This window comes from Oncorhynchus mykiss, chromosome 16 (genome assembly GCF_057628025.1).
Source record: "Oncorhynchus mykiss isolate SJ-2025 chromosome 16, ASM5762802v1, whole genome shotgun sequence".
Taxonomy (NCBI): domain Eukaryota; kingdom Metazoa; phylum Chordata; class Actinopteri; order Salmoniformes; family Salmonidae; genus Oncorhynchus; species Oncorhynchus mykiss.
In genome coordinates, this window is record NC_143037.1 from 25,159,713 (window position 1) to 25,181,621 (window position 21,909).

Consider the following 21,909-nt stretch of genomic DNA (forward strand, 5'->3'; position numbering starts at 1 on the left):
AAAGGCCCCTACCTGCAACTGATACAATCTAATAGATTAGAATAGAATGGATGTTTTAACTGCCTCTGTGTGCCTGCCAATGTGTTACTGACACTGTGTTACTACCTACCTCTATTTTGTTCAGGGAAATCAAGTGGCCATCAAATACATGCAGAATCAATCTGTCAGCGATATCAGGAAGCCGTCCATCATCGCAGAGTTCAACATGGTAAAGTTGGGTTTCACTAGGCTGAAGCCCTTTTGTGGCATTTTCAAACGACACAACATTACATTTTTAGTACAATGCCTTTTTAACTTCTAACCATTTCTAAAGTATAAATCCAACAAACACATGGTTAGTACATTTAGAAAGGTAAGAACTGAGCTTTTGAATGGTCAGCTTATGTAAAAAAAAAAAATATATATATATATATATATATTGTGTGTGTATATATATATATATATATATATATATATATATATATATATATATATATATATATATACTGTATATTTTGGGGCAGACCAGGGGGTTTGATCAAGACTTTTACACAGATCAGACACGGACAGAGTTGGATTAGCTCGGTTTCAAGGGTGTTTATTTAAAAAACAAACACAAACAAAATAATTATCTGTGATACCGTCTTCTGGGCTCTGGACTTTCCTCTCCTGGGGCTTGACGTTCCCCCATCGAACCCTAGTTTGCATTTCTTTGAGTTCGCTGTCAACCCGGCTTGCCTGAGCGCATCCAGCACTGCCTGTGGATGATGATATCATCCAAATAGGCCGCTGCGTACTGTTGGTGGGGTCGAAGTACTTTGTCCATCAGGTGCTGGAATGTGGGTGGGGCTCCGTGGAGACGAATGGGAGCACCCGGTACCAATATGGCCTCTTTTATACCGTTTCCCCGGGACGGCTGATATGGCCTCTTGTACCATTTCCCTGGGCCAGATACGGATGTGGTGTTCAATGAGGGTTGTGCAGCCTTGCTTCTCAAAGAACACCGCCATGTTCGGATCGATGAGCTCCCTGAGCACTTGCTTTTGGGTCCTCATTGTTCGGGACCACCACTGCTATCGTTGGCGTCTTGGGTCCCGACCATAACACAGCCAAGGCTGTCCTATGGTGCCACTTCTTCAACAGGTTCACATGGTGAATCTGTTGGGGTTTCTGTCTCCCTGGCTGCCGTGCGCGGTAATTGACGGGTCCCACTTTCTCTATCACCTCGTACGGCCCGCTCCATGTTGCCAGGAACTTGCTTTCGGCCGTCGGGATTAAGCCCAACACCTTGACTCCCACCTGGAATTCTCGGGGCTGGGTTCCCCGATTGTAGACCTGGGTTTGGGCGTGTTGGGCCTTCTCCATATGTTCCCTTACCACTGGCCATAGGGCTGTCATCCGCTCCTTCATCGTATCCACGTGTTCTACCATGCTGCGTAAGGGGGTCGGTTGGGCTTCCCACATCTCCTTGGTGAGGTCCAGTAGGCCGCATGGCCTCCTCCCGTAGATGAGTTTGAAAGGGGAAAATCGGTGGAGGACTGGGATATTTCTCAGATACAGAACATTAGGTGAGATTGTAGCTGGTCCTAGTTCTTCTCGTCCTCCTCGATGACCTTCCACAGGACATTGACCCAACTCACCTCCAGGCTGTGTAAGGGCTATTTGACCAAGGAGAGTGATGGAGTGCTGCATGAAATGACCTATATTTTGATTTGTTTAACACTTTTTTGATTACTATTTGATTCCATGTGTGTTATTTCATAGTTTTGATGTCTTCACTATTATTCTACAATGTAGAAATTTGTAAAAATAAGGAAAAGCCCTTGAATGAGTAGGTGTATCCAAACTTTTGACTGGTACTGTATGTATATATATATATATATATATATATATATATATATATATATATATATATATATATATATATATATATATATATATATATATATATATATATATATATATATATATATATATATATATATATATATATATAATATTTACATAATTTATTTATTATTTACATAATTGATTTACAATATTGAGTCCAAAACAATTGCTGGGAGTTGAAGTTTGTATGCTTATGATTATTCCGTTTTTTTTTTTTAATTGCACAATGAATTCAATAAAAAAAAGGTAATCTTAATATTTATTAATAACTCATTATTATTGAAAAGCCCATTTGTAAGTAGTTTTGTAAATAATGCTCTGTACTCCCTTTTATAAAACAGTTGAGAGAGATGAAGCATGAAAACTTGGTGCAGTTCTTTGGGGTTTGCATTGACCCTCCAAAGGTCTGTATGGTCATGCAGTACTGCAAGAAAGGCAGCCTGAAGGTAACAGCAAAGGACAGTGATGGTCCGGATTGAAATGACAACAACTTGAATTAATGAGGCCACCATAAACTATTTATAAGTCCTTCGTAGATGCTTTACAACTGAGTTATAAACAAATTCACACTATATAAACTCTGTTACAACAATGTATATAGAATGCTATTTGTCAAACATCTGTGAATGCCATATAAACAGTTCATGAAGGCTTCATAAAGTTTTTAACCCATCCCTTATGTTCGGGGTCAATTTGACTCATTCTTTACAGTTTTTATCACTGACATACTTAATCTACTCTCCTAGGTATGAGTCTCAAACTTGTAAAACGCGTAATGTACACACAATAAAACCCTACCCGGTACAAGAAAAGTGACATCCATGATGTTCTGTGTCAATTTGACCCGGAATTTGACCGTGAGCTTGGTCTATATATCTCTTGAACGTTATGTCCTAGAAACAAGCTGCTATCTGCACAGGAATGATGCAACCATGCTGATCACAGTATTTTTCCCCTATGACGCTCAATTGCTGAGCAACAAAGATCTGAAGTCAATTTGACCCGCAATTTGACCATTTTCTAACTCTTGAGGCTGAGCAACACTGATCTGAGCAACAAAACTGAGTTTTGACAAATCATGATTATACGATCTTACGGATTTATGACTATTTACATGCATCAAACATTTGGGTCTAAATTTAGAAAGGTTGGAGCTATCAACCCATGGGAAAAAAATCTGAAAGGTGACATTCTCAGCAACATTTAGATAAGGGGAACTGTACTTACCGTACCTTTTTGGGTTCACTGTACCGAATCAAACTGACCCAGAACATAACTTGTGTATAGCCGAATCGAACCTAAGAGAAGGGTTCAAGTTGATGTTCATTTAAAGTGGTACCACTGCTGCTTTTCTTGTATCACTCTGTATGAGGTATCATATTATGTGGTGCGTTGTGTTTAGTAAAAAATGAAAGTTCAGGTAGTACTTTCTCATTTATCTCTGTTTCCCAAAAAACTCTCCCTAATGGACACGACTCAGATGTCAATCATGGGGTTGTAAAGGATTGCTACAAAATGTACCATTTTTGTTGTTTGTGACTGCAGGATGTTCTGAAATGCACTGACATTGAGCTGGATTGGATGTTTAAACTGTCCTTTGCATACGATATTGTTAATGTGAGTAGCAAAATCCCTTTAAACTGGTACGTCCTTTATGTGAACAGGGCTAGACTTTTTCCCGGTTTAGTTTGACACTGTTGATTTACTTGCAGGGGATGGAGTACATCCACAAGAGTAGCCTGAAGTCCCATGGCAACTTGAAACCCAGCACGTGTCTGGTGGACAGCAGACTTCAGGTCAAACTCTCTGGCTTTGGACTGTGGGAGTTCAAATACGGCACTAAACACAAAGTCATCCCTCTGGAAAATCCCAGATTTGAAGGTTAATAGTTCAATTGATCATGGGAGTAGAACTGAGTAGTTTGATGTAATCACTATTCAGGCCAGTGTTTGGAGATGTTTATGAGGCCTTCCTTTATAAGACCTTTATAGATGCTTCAGAAATAGTATTACTTTGCTTAAAATAATTTGTGAAGCATCTATGTAGGGATTATGAAGACTAATGAACGCCCTATGATGCCTTTATATCAATTGTTGTTTGTGGGACCTTAAATGGACATAAATTATATCAATGTTATATTAAACGTCATGAAATCCATTATGAATGTTGAGACAGAGCTCATGAATGTGTTTATCAATGTATGCCCCTCTCAAGTAAAGTCTTACCACAAGTCGAATTAACCACAGTTTGATGCCACTTTGTCCAGAGATGTACTGGACGGCTCCAGAACTTCTGAGGCAAGACCAGCTCACGTTCAATGGCACACCCAAGGGGGACATCTACAGCTTTGCAATGATTATGCGTGAGCTGATCTATAGCTCAGAGGTGGGTCCATACAACGATATCCAGCTGGAGCCAAAAGGTGCGTTGTTAATTCATTCTAGAAGGTCCTCGAAAACACCACAAATAATCCATCCTTTGTGAGGAAAATAATTATTTAAAGTGGTAAAACGTTGGATTTGAGCTACCTGAAGTAGATCTAAGAATGTGTGAAATCTACATCAAGTCCATTAGATACTGGGAAATGGTAGTTTTGTTGTACTTGGTATCACGTTGTGTAGAAAGTGTTTGTGTCTCATTGGTTTTCTCCAGAGATTATCAAGCAATTGCGGGTCCCTCTCTTAGGGGAGCCCCTCAGGCCGACTGTGTGCCCCCAGATGTGCAACGAGGGGCTGGTCGACCTTCTCAAGGCCTGCTGGAGTGAGAACCCTGACTACAGACCCCCTTTTGGCTCCATCAGAATAAAGCTGAAGGAGATCAGCCCAGAAAGGTCTGTCGTGGAGAGACCAGCCCAGACTGGGACAGACTTGCCCAGACAGGAAGATACCAACATGTTGAATGCACCGAGCTGCCTGTCTAAACTACTGGCACACAGCTCGGACACCCATACATACCCCACAAGACATGCCACGAGGTCTCTTCACAGTCCCGAAGTCCAGAACAGACTATGGGAGGCACACAGTACTACATAGAGCCATGACTACATGGAACTATACTCCACATCAAGTAACTGATGCAAGCAGTAAAATTTGATTTAAAAAAACAGATAAAAAAAATACCTTATGGAACAGTGGGGACTGTGAAGCAACACAAACATTGGCACAGACACACGCACACACACACACACACACACACACACGCACACACACACACACACACACACACACACACACACACACACACACACACACACACACACACACACACACACACACACACACACACTATAGATACACACAGCTTTAGTACTGTAGATATGTGGTCGTGGTGGAGTAGGGGCCTGAAGGCACACAGTGTGTTGTGAAATCTGTGAATGTATTGTAAAGTTTTTGCCTTAATTTCGCTGGACTCCAGGAAGAGTAGCTGCTGCTTTGGCAGCAGCTAATGGGGATCCATAATAAATACAAACCTAGACAGGAGACCTGCCAGCCCAGACAGGTAGAGACCAACCTAGACAGGAACGAACCAGCCCAGGCAACCCAGACATTTCTTATATGGTGGGCTGGTATGTACAAAACAATCTTCTTGAGTTCCAGAAGGTTCCATGTTGTAGCTGAAAGGTTTGTCTGCCTGGTTGAGTGATTATCCTCTAAGGGCCAGACAAATTGGTATTCAGCTTATGTCCTCTCAGTGATCTCTTTACCCAGACACAATCTCCAACTTGAAGTGAGGGATCCTCCTTGACATTGTTACTTTTGTTGTAGTTCTTATTTTGAGCATCCTGATATTTATGTACCTCTGTCATTAGCTTTGGAATTGCGGGCCATTATCAGTCACTTGAACTTGAGGCATTTTTGTGTGAACAGATCTTAAAGTCAATTGATCACAGTTGCTGTGGTCACATTGCTTGTGGCTATGACTTCAGGCCTTTTACTGTACAGGTCTGTCACAACAATCAGGTATTTCTGGTGAGCTAGAGCTGCTTGTAGTTCTCCGAAGATATCTACTTGAATATTTTCCCAAGGTTCCTCAGGTCATGGTATTGGTTGTAGTGGTGGTTTCTCTGGTCTGAGCAATTCTTCACTCAGTGCGCATGGCACACAGTTTTTCAAAAAGTTGGTGACGTCGTCCATCTTTGACCAATATACTTTTCTGCAAAGGAACTGCTTTGTCTTTCTTGTTGCTGGGTGTCCTTCATGTGCTCCGGTGAGCACATTCTCTAGGTGGACCTTTCCATCCTTTTTGCATCTAGGGTAGCACTTAACTTAGTACAGGATCTTGTAGCGCCTCTTGAGTGCCTTTCAAGTGTGATGGCTGCTTGTAACTTCTCAATGAAGGTATGTTGACAGTAACCCCCCCCCCCCCCCCCCCCACCCCCACCCCCTGGGTGAGCCTGACAAGCCGGCCGAGGCATAGAAGCCCGACGAGCTGGCTGAGGCGTGGGAGCCTGACGATCCGGCTGAAGCATGAAACCTGACGATTCCTCTGAGGCGTGGGAGCCTGATGAGCCGGCTGAGGCATGATGGGGCATGGGAGCCTGCCGAGCAAACCGAGGCAAGGAAACCTCACGAGCCAGCTAAGGCGTGGAAGCCTGACTAGTCAGCTGAGGCACCCCCGGTTCCATCGGCGGCGGCATCCGGACCCAACGTCACCACCAAAAACAAAAACACGAACTCCCTGATGCTTCAAATAGGGGTGTCAGTATTCTGTAACGACAGACGCTGGAGACGAGAAGCAAGTACAGGGAGTGAACATTTAATAAAACAAGAACAGCATCTGGACAGCGTGAACAAAACGACATTATGACAATAATGCTGACACGGGGAACCAACCGAGGAACAGACAGATATAGCGGGGCAATCAACAAAGTGAAGGAGTCCATGTGAGTCCAATGAGCGCTGATGCGCATAATGATGGTGACAGGTGTGCGTAATGAAAGGCACGCTGGCCTCCTCGAGCGCCAGAGAGGGCGAGCGGGAGCAGGCGTGACACATGGGCTACTGAAGCATTGCAGGTAATGAACCTAATTCGACCTGGGTGGAAGTAAGCCAGAACAGGCGGTTCTGCTATTATAGGCACCTTGTCTCACTTTCTTTCTTTCTCTCGGAGGACCTGAGCCCTAGGACCATGCCTCAGGACTACCTGGCATGATGTCTCCTTGCTGTCCCCAGTCCACCTGGCAGTGCTGCTGCTCCAGTTTCAACTGTTCTGCCTGCGGCTATGGAACCCTGACCTGTTCACCGGACGTGCTACCTGTCCCAGACCTGCTGTTTTCAACTCTCTAGAGACAGCAGGAGCGGTATAGATACTCTTAATGATTGGCTATGAAAAGCCAACTGACATTTACTCCTGAAGTGCTGACTTGCTGCACCCTCGACAACTACTGTGATTATTATTATTTGACCATGCTGGTCATTTATGAACATTTGAACATCTTGGCAATGTTCTGTTATAATCTCCACCCGGCACAGCCAGAAGAGGACTGGCCAGCCCTCATAGCCTGGTTCCTCTCTAGGTTTCTTCCTAGGTTTTGACCTTTCTAGGGAGTTTTTCCTAGCCACCGTGCTTCTACACTTGCATTGCTTGCTGTTTTGGGTTTTAGGCTGGGTTTCTGTACAGCACTTTGAGATATCAGCTGATGAAAGAAGGGCTATATAAATACATTTGATTTGATTTGTCATACGCCCCTCCCCTTAAATCTCAGCTTCTTTAGTAGCTGAGCACAGGACTTGGGTACCAAGGCTCAGACAGCCTGTGAACCAGGGCCCAGCATTGATTGCCAATGGGGTTGGAGATGATTTGTTCAGGGGAAATGGGCACAATGTTTGTAGAGTAGATGGGGACCAAGAGGCAATCCATGATCAGAGAAGGGCTTTACCCTCTGCCTAACAGCAGGAACCAGGTTAGGCGAACCAGAGCTCACCTGTGACGACGTGGGGATTTTAGCACAAGACTCCACCAGGGCACAGAGAGAGGAACTTGGGGAATCATTAGTCAGCACTGGCGACTCAGGGGAGATGGAAACCTCCACCTCTAAGACAGGACGGCCTTCTTTAAGACCCAGCAGTACAGTAGGACCCTCCAGTGGGCCCTGGGCATCGAAAAGTAGGCACTCCTCTTTTGGGACAGGAACAGTCACAGGAGTAGGGCTGTTACGGTGACCGTATTACCGCCACACTGGCGGTCGCGAGTCATGACGGCAGTCAAATTCTACATTACCTTTTAGTCATGGTAGCTAGGCTTCCCCAAGCGCTGATGTTGCTGATGGTCATTAGTAGCCTACCAATCTTGCTAACTTCCTTGTACTGCCTGGGACTCAGCACTCTATTGTCCCTCTAATCACTCTGACATAAATGCAAATGTAATGAAAAATCTAATAAAACAGGAGGATCCCATCAGCTTTCTACAGGCTAGGACTACTATAATTATTTCTCAACTTTCCTAATATTAAGCACATTGCTTTTCTTTACCACAGGAGTATAAACCCATCTGGCTGGCATGAAAATGGACCACTGGGAAAAGTGTCCTCCATTCGCTATTTAAGTGCATACTGTAGATTACTTTTTTTCCCCCACTGCCTTGTTTCGAGACAGGTGCATGATATTGGTCCCTTCTAAATCAAAACAAATGTCACACATCTATTATTTAGTATGTCTGAAGACGAGATTAAATCAAGAACCGTCTGATGGGTGAAAATATTAGCTAATCACTAATTGTGAATTATGCCAAGCTTGTGTGTAATAAGGCAAGAAACAGCACGCCTTTTTTGGCGACATTTTCTAATCATAGTCTCACCTCATGTGAAGGCCTATAAGGTTTGTATCAATAACGTCTTAAAATTAAGCACATGAATCCAGTTTACAACGGGTGTAGAGCCTAATTGGCATACATATGCAGCGCTTGAGTTTCAACTTTGTGGAAGATCATTTTCATCCTAAACATGGTCGATCGATATTTAGCCTGACGAAAAGTAAATGTGGACGGAATTGAGCTATCCGAGAGAGCCATGTGAGTGAGAGGTGCTTCGGAGAAATCAGCCTGGAGAAGGAATTATAATTATTTAATTCAGCCCGAGGGTACAACGGCCACTGGCCGCAAAAGGGATGGATTTTTTTAAGGGGCATTGCGGCCACACAAGGGGGATGCTGTCGGGATATTCAAGGCATTAGCAAGTGCGTGTCAAATTATGAATGAGAGATGAAAGGATGTGCAGCCTGTGCAAATAACAATGCAGAGCTCATGCCTTTCATAGGACTACATTTTCAAATCATTATTGGAGTCGCATCATGCACACTTAAATTGTATTAAAGATACAAACGTTGGGCTATATGTTTTGATCACAACTAAAGTTGCATAAATAACTCTATATCAAGCATATAGGAAGACCTGTTTCTTTGTTAACAGCTCAACACAGAATAGCCGCATGTGCGCACTCACTCAGAAATCTTTTGGAGAAAACATCCTTTCTACAGTATTTTATTCAGCTACGTTCAATTGTAATCTTCATACTACAAAATGATATCAAATAATGCCGCGGAATTCTAAGCAAATCTTGTCTGCTAAATGAACTAGTGTAGCCCACAGACATATGGCATAGCCAGACCAGGGCCTAACATCAGGACAAAGAGTATGCTATTCTGTTCTTCTGAAATAGACTACATTTTCTTCATGTCATGTTTCCTCAGACCTATCTAAAATACATAATGGATTGATTGTGATGGTGTAGGCTATGGATTTATTATACTTTAAAAACAAATGTAGATGTTCCAAAAGTCTGCATCAGGGGCTTGTAGGCTATGTATGGAAGCCAGGAGACGCTAAAGGTGTTTATGTTAAGTAAAGATCAATTACCGTGAGAAGGCAGTTATTTGCTTGACAATCACCAGGCTGACTACATTTAATGACTGCCACAGCCCTAGACAAGAGAAAGCGTTTGAAGCTCCCTCTCAGCTGGAAGAGTAGGGGACACCAAACCCTCAGAAGAAGGTGTCTCCTCGATGGTGTTAGGTTCTTATTATCAGAGTAAGAACTCAACGGACACTATGAAAGCTTAAACCAAGTTTATTCGCCCATTTGGTCAAAACAGCTGCATCAGACTAAAGACATATTCACACAAGCGCTGACCTGTAAACCCTTTCTCCTATGCTGAGTCTCCTCCTACACATCTCAACAGCCAATGCATCTCTGTTGCTAGACAGAACCTTAGTGATAGCAGCACTTCCTCACTTCATCTGACCTGACCTCTGCCCCAAAGTGCTCGCTCCTCCCCAACTCGCGGCTGTCATGTTGACTCGTACCAGACGGTGTCTTTCCTTCTCCCAGAGGATCCCTGATGGCTAACAATAACATATCCTGACATAATGTAAATGTTATAAATCATCCTCTCTCCCTCAGTGAAAGGAATAAGTATATTTCATGATTTCATAAGTCAAGAAATCAGAACTCAGCCGCCGGTCTGAAACGCCAGGAACTGGGGTGGCCCACTTACAATCCGATGTGCAAGCAGGTGGCGCCACCTCCTAAAAATTCCAGGAGAAACAACTGCACTTGGTGGTACTCCTCACATGGCAAATCAGTAGGGTAGGACTTACACCAACCCGGCCGTGATGAATGGCAGGACTGAGTAACTCAATGATGACAGCTGTAGCGTCGATGGTGTCTTCCTCCCCTAGCAGCCACTCCCACCAGGCCTCAGCCAATTCACATTACAATGGCCATACTTAACTCATTAATGCAAACAAAGGTTGTAATTAGCATAAACATTAACATTCAGATAGTCACTCCTTAACTCAGGCAAATGTCAGAAGGGCTGGTCCATTTTTTGCTTAGTGGGCCTGTCTGACTTGTTGTTTTTGTTGCACAAAATTATAATTATCTGGCTAATAATGGGGCCTCAATGAATAAAATGGGCTGGTGTGTTAGCAATGCAAGAGGCGGTTTTTGGTCCCAGGCATCCCTTGCCTAAGCTAATGATGTTTTCACTATGATTATTGTTTTCCTCACCTCACGCAATATCAGTCTATACCGTGTATCGACTCATCTATTTTATACTTCTCAGTCATGCGAATATCCTGGACAACATGGTGAACAAGTTGGAGAGCTATGCCAACCACCTGGAGGAGGTGGTTGAAGAGAGAACCAAACAGCTTACAGTAGAGAAGACCCGGTCGGACAAGCTTCTCTCCAGTATGTTACCAAGGTAACACAGACCTTGTACCAACAAGCATTTGGATTATGTCAAAATAAACGTTCCAAGATAATTACGCTACAAATATTGAGATTTACAAGATATTATTTTTGCAAAATTCTGTGCTGTTTTGTGGACAGAAACTTTTGTGGACAGAACATTGGTGTAACATACCCTGTATGTACTGTATATTTAACCCACTCCATTGACTTCCCTGGCTTGACTAACAGGTACATAGCGGACCATCTGATGGCTGGGAAGTCGGTGGAGCCTCAGGGTTATGACATGGTGACAATCTTTTTCTCGGACATCGTTGGCTTCACCACCATGTGCTCCATTAGCTCCGCCCTGGAGGTGGTCACCGTCCTCAATGACCTCTACAGTCTCTTTGATGAGATCATCAAGCTCTACGATGTCTACAAGGTACATTATACCTGTACCATCATTTTAAAGTGTTAGACAGACCCCACTTCACCTTAAGTGACACCATTAACTCACGTAGTTATTAGGGCATGGTCAAACTTTATTGAAGGTTACCTACATAATGCATAAGCAGGAAATACGCATTTTAATAAGTAACTTATGAAATGCTGATGTAGGCTATTGTTTATGAATACATTATGGGTTCTGCATGTGCCTACTGTATGTGACTTTCCCCCCAAAAATTGTGTTACCGCCTGAATTTAAAATTGATTCAATTTAGAATTCTGTCACTGGTCTACACACAATACAACATAGTGTCAAAGTGGAATAATGTCTTGAGTCAAAAAGTATTCAACCCCATTGTTATGGGAAGCCTAAATGAGTTCAGTAGTAAAAATGTGCTAAACAAGTTGCATAATACGTTGCCTGGACTCACTCTGTGTGCAAAAATAGTGTTTAACATGATTTTTCAATGACTACCTCGTCTCTTTACCCCACACATACAATTATCTGCAATTTAACCTTTATTTAACTAGGCAAGTCAGTTAAGAACAAATTCTTATTTACAATGACGGCCTACCCCACCAAACCCTAACGACTCTGGGCCAATTGTGCTCCACCCCATGGTTCTCCCAATCATGGCCTGTTGTGATGCAGCCTGGTATCGAACCAGTGTCTGTAGTGACGCCTCTAGCACTGAGATGCAGTGCCTCAAACCGCTGCACCACTCAAGAGCACCCAGTAAGGTGTGGTGGTAATTCTAACCAAGTGAGAGAGACTTTGTTATTTATTCAAACAATCAATCTTTATTTTATTATCAATTAAGAATTGCAATAATGAAGCTGGTCAACGACCACCCATCGGTAATTGTTGAGAGCCCAACAAGAATATTTGAGTTACAGCTCTTTATAGAAAAGTATATATTTCTGAATGTTCATGACAAACAACAGATGTGTATAATTATACAAAGGTACATTATGCTATCAAGCAACAGACAGCGAGATTTACATTGTGCCAGGTTTCTGTCTCTAGGTCATTTACTGCTCGTTTACACAGGGTTATATTCTCCTTAACACACAGATACAAATCATTCAATGGAATGCAGGCTGTAGGTTCTATCACCAAGCCACCATAAATCAATTGCTAGCGCCAAGCCCCAGAGGCCTAACGAAGTCCCACAGACAAAGATGAGAGAGTACTGAGAAACCTTATTTGATGCATCAACAGAATTAAACATAATCTTGTAATTTTGGATGGTGTATCAATACAGCTAATCACATCAAAGATACAGGCGTCCTTTCTAACTCTGTTGCCGGAGAGAAAGGTAACCGCTCAGGGATTATGAGGCCAATGATTATGAGGCCAATGGTGACTTTAAAACAGTTACAGAGTTTATTGGCTGTGATAGGAGAAAACTGAGGATGGACCAACAACATTGCAGTTACTCCACAATAGTAACCTAATTGACATAGTGAAAAGAAGGAAGCATCCTGTGTGCAAAAACATGCATCCGTGCATCCTCTGTGCAACAAGGCACAAAAGTAATACTGCAAAAAATGTTGCAAAGCAATTTATTTTTTGTCCTGAATACAAAGTGTTATGTTTTGGCCAAATCCAATACAACACATTACATATTACCACTCATCACATTTTCAAGCATAGTGGTGGCAGCATCATGTTAATGAAAATCTATGGTAAGACTTGAAAATGGTTGTCTAGCAATGATCAACAACCAATTTGAAAGAGCTTAAAGAATTTTGAAAATTATAATTGGCAAATGTTGCACAATCCAGGTGTGGAATTGTAATCGGGTCAACTGTTATCGGGTCAATCTCATAATATATATATTTTTTAAAGTCAATAACAAAAAAAATGGTCTCATAATTTCATAATTATGTTTTTGGATCAAATATTAAGCATTTTACAAACTTTTTTACAAAATGTAAAGTTCAACAAATTAATAAACAAATCAATATTTCCAATACATGTTTTTTACATTGCTCCCCTAATAAAAATGTCTGAGTTAAACATAACACTGAAAATGTGAATATATCATAAAATGATCAGACTTTTTCCCAATTTGAGCTCTTTCGCTGTTTCAGTAATGAGAAGGCCAAGTGAGGTAAAGGGGGTGTTTGAGAATTAAAACCTCATTCTGAAGACATATAAGTGAATAAATTGACTTAATTTGTGCTCATCTAAGTAATACTCCTGTAGATAATTGGCTGGGGTAGGCCATCAATGTAAAATAAGAATTTTCTCTTAATTGACTTGCCTAGTTAAATAAAGGTTAAATAAATAATAATAATGCATAATACTGTGTTTTATTCAAATATGTTTGTTTTTTCTAATGATTTTTTTAAATAAAATGACCCAAGAATTTAATCCAGATGCATTTCGGTAATGAGAATTTGTGTTAAAAATGTTTAAAATTCTGGTGAAATTTTTAAATGGATTTAAAATAAGACGTTTTCCCAAAAACTAAAGATCTTAGTCCTCAGAATTATAGTTGATTTTTGCAGACGCATCAGGGTTTTATTACACAATTTGCTACAGACATTTTAAAACTAGTTTCATGAGAATCACCCAATATCTGCCAAAAGTGATTCTAACATGTATTTCTTCCACTTTGACATTACAAAATATTTATTGGAGATCATTGACAGAAACGGACAATTAAATACATTATAATCCCACTTTGAACACAACGAAATGTGTAAAAAGTCAAGGGGTGTGAATACTTTCTGAAGGCACTGTACAGTAGGTAGCCTTGTAAGATTTACAGTGTATATTGTAAAATGTACGGTGTATATTGTGGCCATTTATGTGTATGGTGTATCAGGTGGAGACTATAGGGGATGCGTACATGGTAGCTAGTGGGCTACCCATCAGTAATGGCATGAACCACGCATCTGAGATTTCTACAATGGCTCTTCACTTCCTGTGTGCCATCAAGCTCTTCAAGATTCGTCACTTGCCCAATCAGAGCTTGTCTCTCCGCATCGGGATCAACTCAGGTCAGTACGTACAAACAATCTGTCAAATCGATTATCCAGACAGCGGCTGTCAGCCATGAAGTAACGAATCCTAACTCGAGATCTGTGTGTATAATTTAAAGGGTGACTGCATTTCCTGATTTGGCACAAAAACAGTGTCTACCTATGTGAAAACAGCACGTTTCTATGATCTGTGGTTAAAAAGATAAGGTCAAAGGAATTGGTCAAATGGTCAAGGTCAAATGGTCATAAGGTCAAATTACATTAAAAATGTATGAGTTTCTAGCCCAAGGAAAGGTATTTTATTGCTCCCCACATCACCTTGAATCTCATAGTGTTTAAAAATCACAGTTAACTCAAAGATTTTTCTACGAAACATAGAAATGCGCCATTTTCACAGATTTTTACACTGGTTTGTGCTGGAGATAATGGAAATGATGTTGAAATGTAATGGAGTTGCCCATGAAGAAATGCTAGCAGCCATGACGGTTGGCAAACGAGAGTTGTCTTGGGGGTGTGGAATAATGTGGAAGTTTCTTGGGTGTTTTTTTGCCATTCAATCACAAAACAAGAAAGCCAGTAGTGAGTACGGCGAGGTAAACTAAGCTAGCTTCGCTATGGAGAGAACAAAGTTTTGAAGTTGAGGACTTCTCTCCCCCTGATTGACTTACCATCTCAAAATGGTCAGCTAATTCCGTTCTATGTGTAGGCTAAAGCCTGCACTGACCTTGTGTTTAGCCAAGCTGACAACAGCTAGCTAGCATAGCTTCGTTATAGCTGCAGCTGTCCATCCTATCTAGCTGATATTTCATTGCTAAATCAGTTATAGCAAGATAACAAGAGCCTGTGTCGAATGTGTTTTATAAGACACTCGTTCTATAACACCTTGCTAGTTTCAACATTTCATCATATCATGTAAATAAATACATGTTACTGTGGAAACTGTATCAACTGTGAGTTGTATGCCTGGTCTTGAGTCATATCAGTTGTCCTACAACACAATATGCTATAACTGGCTAGTTTTGTCTATTGTCATCTCTCCTTATGTCTGCTGTAAGGTCTTTCCCAGGGGACATATCTCAGAACTACTGATATCCCTACAACAGGTGTAGGCTACATGTGGACATTGCTCAAACGTCGCCCAGCTTGAGTGTAGATACATTTATCAACAACAACAAAAATCGATGTGTGTTCATGTTACAAAGACAAAACATGTTATGCTGTAAATATCATATTGATGTGCATATAAAGATAGTACGCCTACACCTATCTAGCAAATAAAAATAAGTTGTGTGTAGAGTACAACTTCAGCTGTCTATCCAGAACTAGAATTTGGCAGTCTAACCACACACTGACATGCACCCCACTGGGCACAGACTTTAGTTCAACGTCTAGATTTGATTTACATTTGGATGAGTTGTCAACTAGCGTGAATTCAACGTGAAATCAACCAAAAATGTCACAATGTAGTTATTTAATCCAGCAGGCAGAATTCAATAACTACAGGCAGATGTGAGATGCAGGAGGAAGGCACTTATGAAGAAATTCTAAACTAAGGTCTCCATTCAATCCGTATCGCGGAAATTCACCGTTACAACGTGATTGAAATTTAAAGGCAACGTTCCCGTATTAGCAGAGTCTGCATTCACGGTAAATGCTGCATATGTCGCCTCAATCGGAAACCATCTATACTTTGTAGCGCGCAATCTGTAATGCTTCAGCGATACAGATTGACTAGAGTGTGTTCATAACTTTCAAGTGTAACAGTTCCATGTAGAATAACCCATACATCACATTATACTGTAGAAGCGTGTCTTCTGCTAATATAACAAAGTGAAAGTATCATACCTTCATGTATGGTGTCCCGTATAAGACTTGATTTCCCTGACATGTTTGACAATAGTGGTTAGGTGAATTCCAGGACAGATAGTATTTTGACCATGGACCAGATCAAATGCCAATGGGCTACAGTTAGCAGTTGTTAGCAAGGTAGCTAACTAACGTGAGCTATGCACATCTTCCTCTGACCTGCTACATCACATTACATGTTAGCTTGATGTATTTAGCTAGCTACAGTATCATTCCCCTTTCATCTGTGGTATCATAGCTAGCTAGCATGGCTCGCTAGCATTGTCAAATAATGTTGCACAATCAAAAGTAGCTACTAGCAATCGCGTATCATTTGCAAAAGTGGGCATGCAAATAATCCATACCCAACCCGCCAGTAAGTCGTGACAAACTCACTTACAAAAATCAGTTTTGGACGAGAATTACTTTATGACCAAAATCATCCTATTTACACTTTGTAGTCCATTTTGACACTATAATTAATGTTTCGGATTCATATCTATGCCACATAGGCCGTTTAAAACCAGAGAAGTTGGTTCTAAGGGGCAGTTAACTTTTAACTTGGACTGTTGCAGGAATCACACATTGATGTCAATGGGACATTTGTGCCAAAAATCTGCAAGTTACTGATGTGTGTGTGTGTGTGCCTGTGCACGTGTGCAGGTCCAGTGGTTGCTGGAGTGGTGGGCACAACCATGCCTCGCTACTGTCTGTTTGGTGACACAGTGAACACTGCTTCCAGGATGGAGAGCAACAGCCTGCGTGAGTTCCATACACCTGCTCCTGAAACCTAATGGAAAGCTATTGATGTCAATTCAAGTGATACTATATAATTTTAAAAATATGTATTTATTTATTTCACCTTTATTTAACCAGGTAGGCTAGTTGAGAACAAGTTCTCATTTGCAACTGAGATACCAAGATAAAGCAAAGCAGTTTGACACATACAATCAATAATACAGCAGGAAAATCTATATAAAGCATGTGCAAATGACGTAGGATAAGAGAGGTAAGGCAATAAATACGCCATGGTGGCAAAGTATAGCAAATAAACACTGGAATAGTAGGATGTGCAGAGGATGAATGTGCAAGTTGAGATACTGGGGTGCAAAGGAGCAAGATAAATAAATAAATACAGTATGGGGATGAGGTAGATTGGATGGGATATTTACAGATGAGCTATGTACAGGTGCAGTGATCATCTTAACCACATTATATTGTGTTTCATTTTGGTGTCTCTGGACTATGTTCAAATTCATAGTTGCCTAACAGGGATCAAATTGAATTGAATGTAATTGAATTTCCTCAAACATAGTTTGTGTGTGTGAATAGTGTTGTTTCATCCCAACTCCACTTAGCTGTAGCTCCAGTTTATACTATTGTGCATTCTCCATACATTGGTAGTGATCTTGTTGTATTAGCTACATTACAATAGTTTTTCCCTCCTATTGATTTGATCTGTATATATTCCACAGCCCTGAAAATCCACATATCCCAGAGCACAGCTGAGATCCTCACTCAGATAGGCTCCTTTGAGCTGGAGGAGAGAGGAGACATTGAGATAAAGGTGAACATTTGACCGTTCTGTTTTGTCTCGTGGGTTTCATAACCACGCTTTATAACAATGAAATAATGATGACGGGAATTAGTTCAACCATTTATCTGAACGTGCTCATCTCAACACATATTACTCATGATGCTCTGCTTATACAACTATGGTAAGTGCAAATGGTACAACCTTAATACACAACAACTACATGAACTGTAGGGAGAATCTGTTCTAAAAGTCCAAGCTTCTAGGTTCACGCCACTTGTAGGGTAACAGTGGTCAAACTGACTCCCAACAACAATGTCACACATTTGTGTGGGTGCGGTTGAGTCAGTGTCCTGAGGTCGTAACTGTGAACTCCTAGGTATTCAACCAATGATTGGAAGAATGCACATTTGTCCTTACAAACTCCCAGTCCATAGTCATTCAATCTCTGTGAGGTCACATCCAAGTTCTGGAGATGGTCATTTTCATTCTTTCCAGTCACGAGGATGTCATCCAGGTAGCATTGCACTCCTGACAATCCACTCAAGAGCTCGTCCATCGCCCTTTGGAACAACGTTGCACACTTGTGATTCCAAACGGTAAACAGCAGTACCTGAAGAGCCTCTTGTGTGTTATGACGGTCAGCAGCTCCTTTGACTTTGTCATCCATGTGCACCTTCAAGTAGGCTTGGCTGAGGTGGACTTTGCTGAACTTTTGACCCCCAGCTAAACCCACAAAAGGGTTGTTGATGTGTTATAGCAGATGCTGATCTGTGGACAACACAAGGTTAACTGTGACTTTAAAGTCTCCACATATCCTGATTCTACCATCCTTCTTAATTAAGGACTGGTATTATGGGTGTCGCCAATTCACTCACGCTGACTGACTGGCATCGACTTTTGCTCTGATAGCGTACGGTATGCTTTCAGAAACTTTGGTTTGCTGTCTGGCTTAATGCTAAGTTTCACTGTAATATATTTAATGTTGCGCAGCACTCCATTAAAGACTTATCCATGTTTCTATAAGATGGAGGGTAGGCTTGTGTCTCCGCGTGTCATTGTACGCCAGTCCAGTGGGATTTTCTCCAGCCACGAACATCCCGGTAGTGACGGATAGTCTCTTTTCACGACGTAGTGGCAGCTTTTCAGTATGTCCGTTTAACTGAAGTGTGACGCCAGTGATGCTTATCACGGCGACAGCTTCACCTGTGTAAGTCTTTAACACGATGTGTGCTGGCTGAAGTGAAACGTATTTCAGTGTCTTTTTTGTAGACTGTGCCTGACACGAGCTACAGCTGCCCCTGTGTCAATCTCCATACGCACCGGCTGCCCCTCTAGCAAGGGAGAGACATAGTAGCCGTGCGGCCCCCCCCAGCAACGGTCAGTATATTCAGTGGGACTTCCTTGTCTGATGAGTCACTCACCTCAGTGTTCTCCAGATCAATAGTGTGAACTTGTCTCTTTCTTTTGTTGGAATGTCTCTTTCTTGTATTCCGTCTTTGATGTTTTCTCTGAGTTCTTTTTGTTGCCCTTTTTACCACAAGCTAGGCAATCCATGTCCTTACACCAGCATGTAGACACCTGATTTCCCCGAAGCATGTACCTTGATTTCCCTGTCTCTGCTTTTTTTAGTTGAAACTCTGTGCACTTTTCCCAATGAACTCAACTGCTGAGCCTCTTTAGCAGCTAGTTCCCTGGACACTCTGACTTCAATAGCCTTTGCCAAGGTCAGGTTACTTTCAATCAATAGTCTCTTTTGTGTAGCTTCACTGCGTATCCCACATACTAGTCTGTCTCTAATGGTGTAATTTAGAACATAATTAAACTCACAGTGCTCTGATAGGTTTAGGCTCCACAGAAGAAATCAGGAAGAGGGAGAATCGGGGAGAATGTTTGCTGCTGCATTAAATACACTTTCAGCAATAACGAGTGGTTTTGGCGAAAAGTGGCCTTTCAGTATTTCCACAACATCCCAATATGTCTTATTACCTGGCCTGTCTGGCTGTAGCAGGCTGCGTATTAAATGAAATTGGCCCCATTACACCAAACAATGTAGGTACAATTTTTGTCCTCATCAGTAGCTAGGTTCCCATCCAATTGGCGACAGATTTTTATGCGAATATTCTAGAATATGCATAAAGAAAATATATACATTTTCCCACCAGTGGTACTGTATGTTTCCGCCAAATGGACTTGTTGCAGATATACATTTGTGAGTGATGACGTTTTCATGTAAAGTTTTGTGCTAAATAGCAAATGTGCCTACTCTGGTCTTGCCACCTGCGCTCTAGCCAACAGCTGGCAGATACAGTGTGGGTAAGCTGTGCGGGTTGTGTAGTCTACACGACGAGATTATTATTGACATTTTGTATTTGTCAAATGGCAGTCAAGCATCGATCATCATGTCACCAGAACAAGACCCTCAACATTTATTGGAAAGCAGCATCAAGCTCATCACCTTGCACTTTCACCACCAATGAAGTTCATCATAACTTATTTCATCTGTAGCCTAATAAACTGTATGGTTTCCTGAGTCATAGTGGGAGGACCACACACCATATCATCGCGAGATTCCACATTGACTTCGATATGATGGTTATTATATTAATATTTGAAGAAAGGCATTTCCACCGACATTTCCCGCATGATTCATTTTACAGACACAAAAAATCCCACCATGTCAAACAAACAAATGATCTGCCGGCATTTATAAAATTACACCGAAACATCACAGCTGTCATGATTTGTTTTCATATGATTTGACTTTACTCACATAAAAACTGTGGATGGAAACGTGGTTAGTGTCATTTGCAAGAACAAAATATTTAAACCGTTCTGCATACGAGTTCCACTGCTCAATAGTTTCATCAAACTGTCCAATGTAACAACCAATTCCAGCCATTTTTCTTTTCTCATTAGCCACTTGATTGTCACTCACGTCAATATTGTCCTCAACCACAGCAATGTTTCCCTCACTCACATGATCTTCATTCACTTCACTCACTGACGTTATATCATCAAGTTCCTTCCGTTTAGCAGTTTTTATTTCCAAAGTTCGTCTTCACAGTTTAATAAAAGTCCTTTCCTTTACTAACTGTATATTTATTCCTCCTTTTTTAAATCACGTTTTCTGCTGGCCACGACGATGCTAACTCTTTTTCTAGGTAGCTAGCAATACACTGTGCTAACATTAGCCTAGACTTTACCACAGAAAATAACAGTTTTAAACTTGTAAACCCAACTTCTTCTAGACAGAATAGTAAACGTAGGTTCAAACTTACTCTTCGCAAATCTTTTGTTATGTCTCGTTTTATAACCAGGTCTTTGTAACAATTCAATAATGATAAGCAGGAGACGGGAATAAGTTGGCATAAGTATAATTAATGCTTATTTGACTTATGAATTGATTATAAATGTGTTATGTCCTTATGTAGGTACCCTTCAAATACAGTGTTACCTCAATGTAATGTGTGTGAGTGACACAAACTCTGTGTATATCCATCCATGCCATAAGGGAAAGGGCTGTCAGAAGACCTTCTGGCTGTTGGGTAAAGAAGGCTTCAACCCTCCTCTACCAGTCCACACCTCTCCCCCAGCTTCATGTCTCAAACCACCAACTGAGGTACTTGCAAGTTGATTCCTCTGCTTGCTTTTCAACAGAATACACGCCTCTGCAGGTCTCTAAAGTGGACCAATTTATTTTGCACCTGGTTTTAATTTGGGAAATTTGGTGAAAATCCAATATTTAGTTTTTGTTGATAATTGTTGTAACGATTAGGCTTCGCTGTACTATTGTTACCCAAGCACAGATTTGTTTGCGTCATACTTGCACCATTAATACAATGAAAACCGCTTGTTGCTAACCCAAACAGTTCAAAAGATCTGACGCATATTAGCGGCACAATTCTTTTTTAAAGAATTCTGTCACTGATTGGAGGGGGGCACATTTTATAAATCATGTTCTAAAACTACTTGCAGTCCTCATTTGTTTCACACCTTGTTCAGTCATATTTGTCACCTCACTAGCTAGCTAGTTAACAACCTGGTAACTT

At 41.3% G+C, this 21,909-nt stretch overlaps 1 protein-coding gene across 1 annotated transcript in view; it reads left to right on the plus strand.

The window, feature by feature from the left end:
* Nucleotides 1–21,494, plus strand: part of gucy2g (guanylate cyclase 2g) — a 68,467-nt gene extending 46,973 nt beyond the window's left edge. The window contains exons 11-22 of the mRNA XM_090201685.1: nt 125–208; nt 2,211–2,315; nt 3,415–3,486; nt 3,582–3,750; nt 4,136–4,291; nt 4,522–4,699; nt 10,928–11,068; nt 11,287–11,479; nt 14,322–14,496; nt 16,987–17,085; nt 17,799–17,890; nt 21,372–21,494. Coding sequence (XP_090057811.1) covers nt 125–208; nt 2,211–2,315; nt 3,415–3,486; nt 3,582–3,750; nt 4,136–4,291; nt 4,522–4,699; nt 10,928–11,068; nt 11,287–11,479; nt 14,322–14,496; nt 16,987–17,085; nt 17,799–17,890; nt 21,372–21,494 — 1,587 coding nt within the window. The remainder of the gene's footprint in view (nt 1–124; nt 209–2,210; nt 2,316–3,414; nt 3,487–3,581; nt 3,751–4,135; nt 4,292–4,521; nt 4,700–10,927; nt 11,069–11,286; nt 11,480–14,321; nt 14,497–16,986; nt 17,086–17,798; nt 17,891–21,371) is intronic.
* The last annotated feature ends 415 nt before the right edge of the window (nt 21,495–21,909 follow it).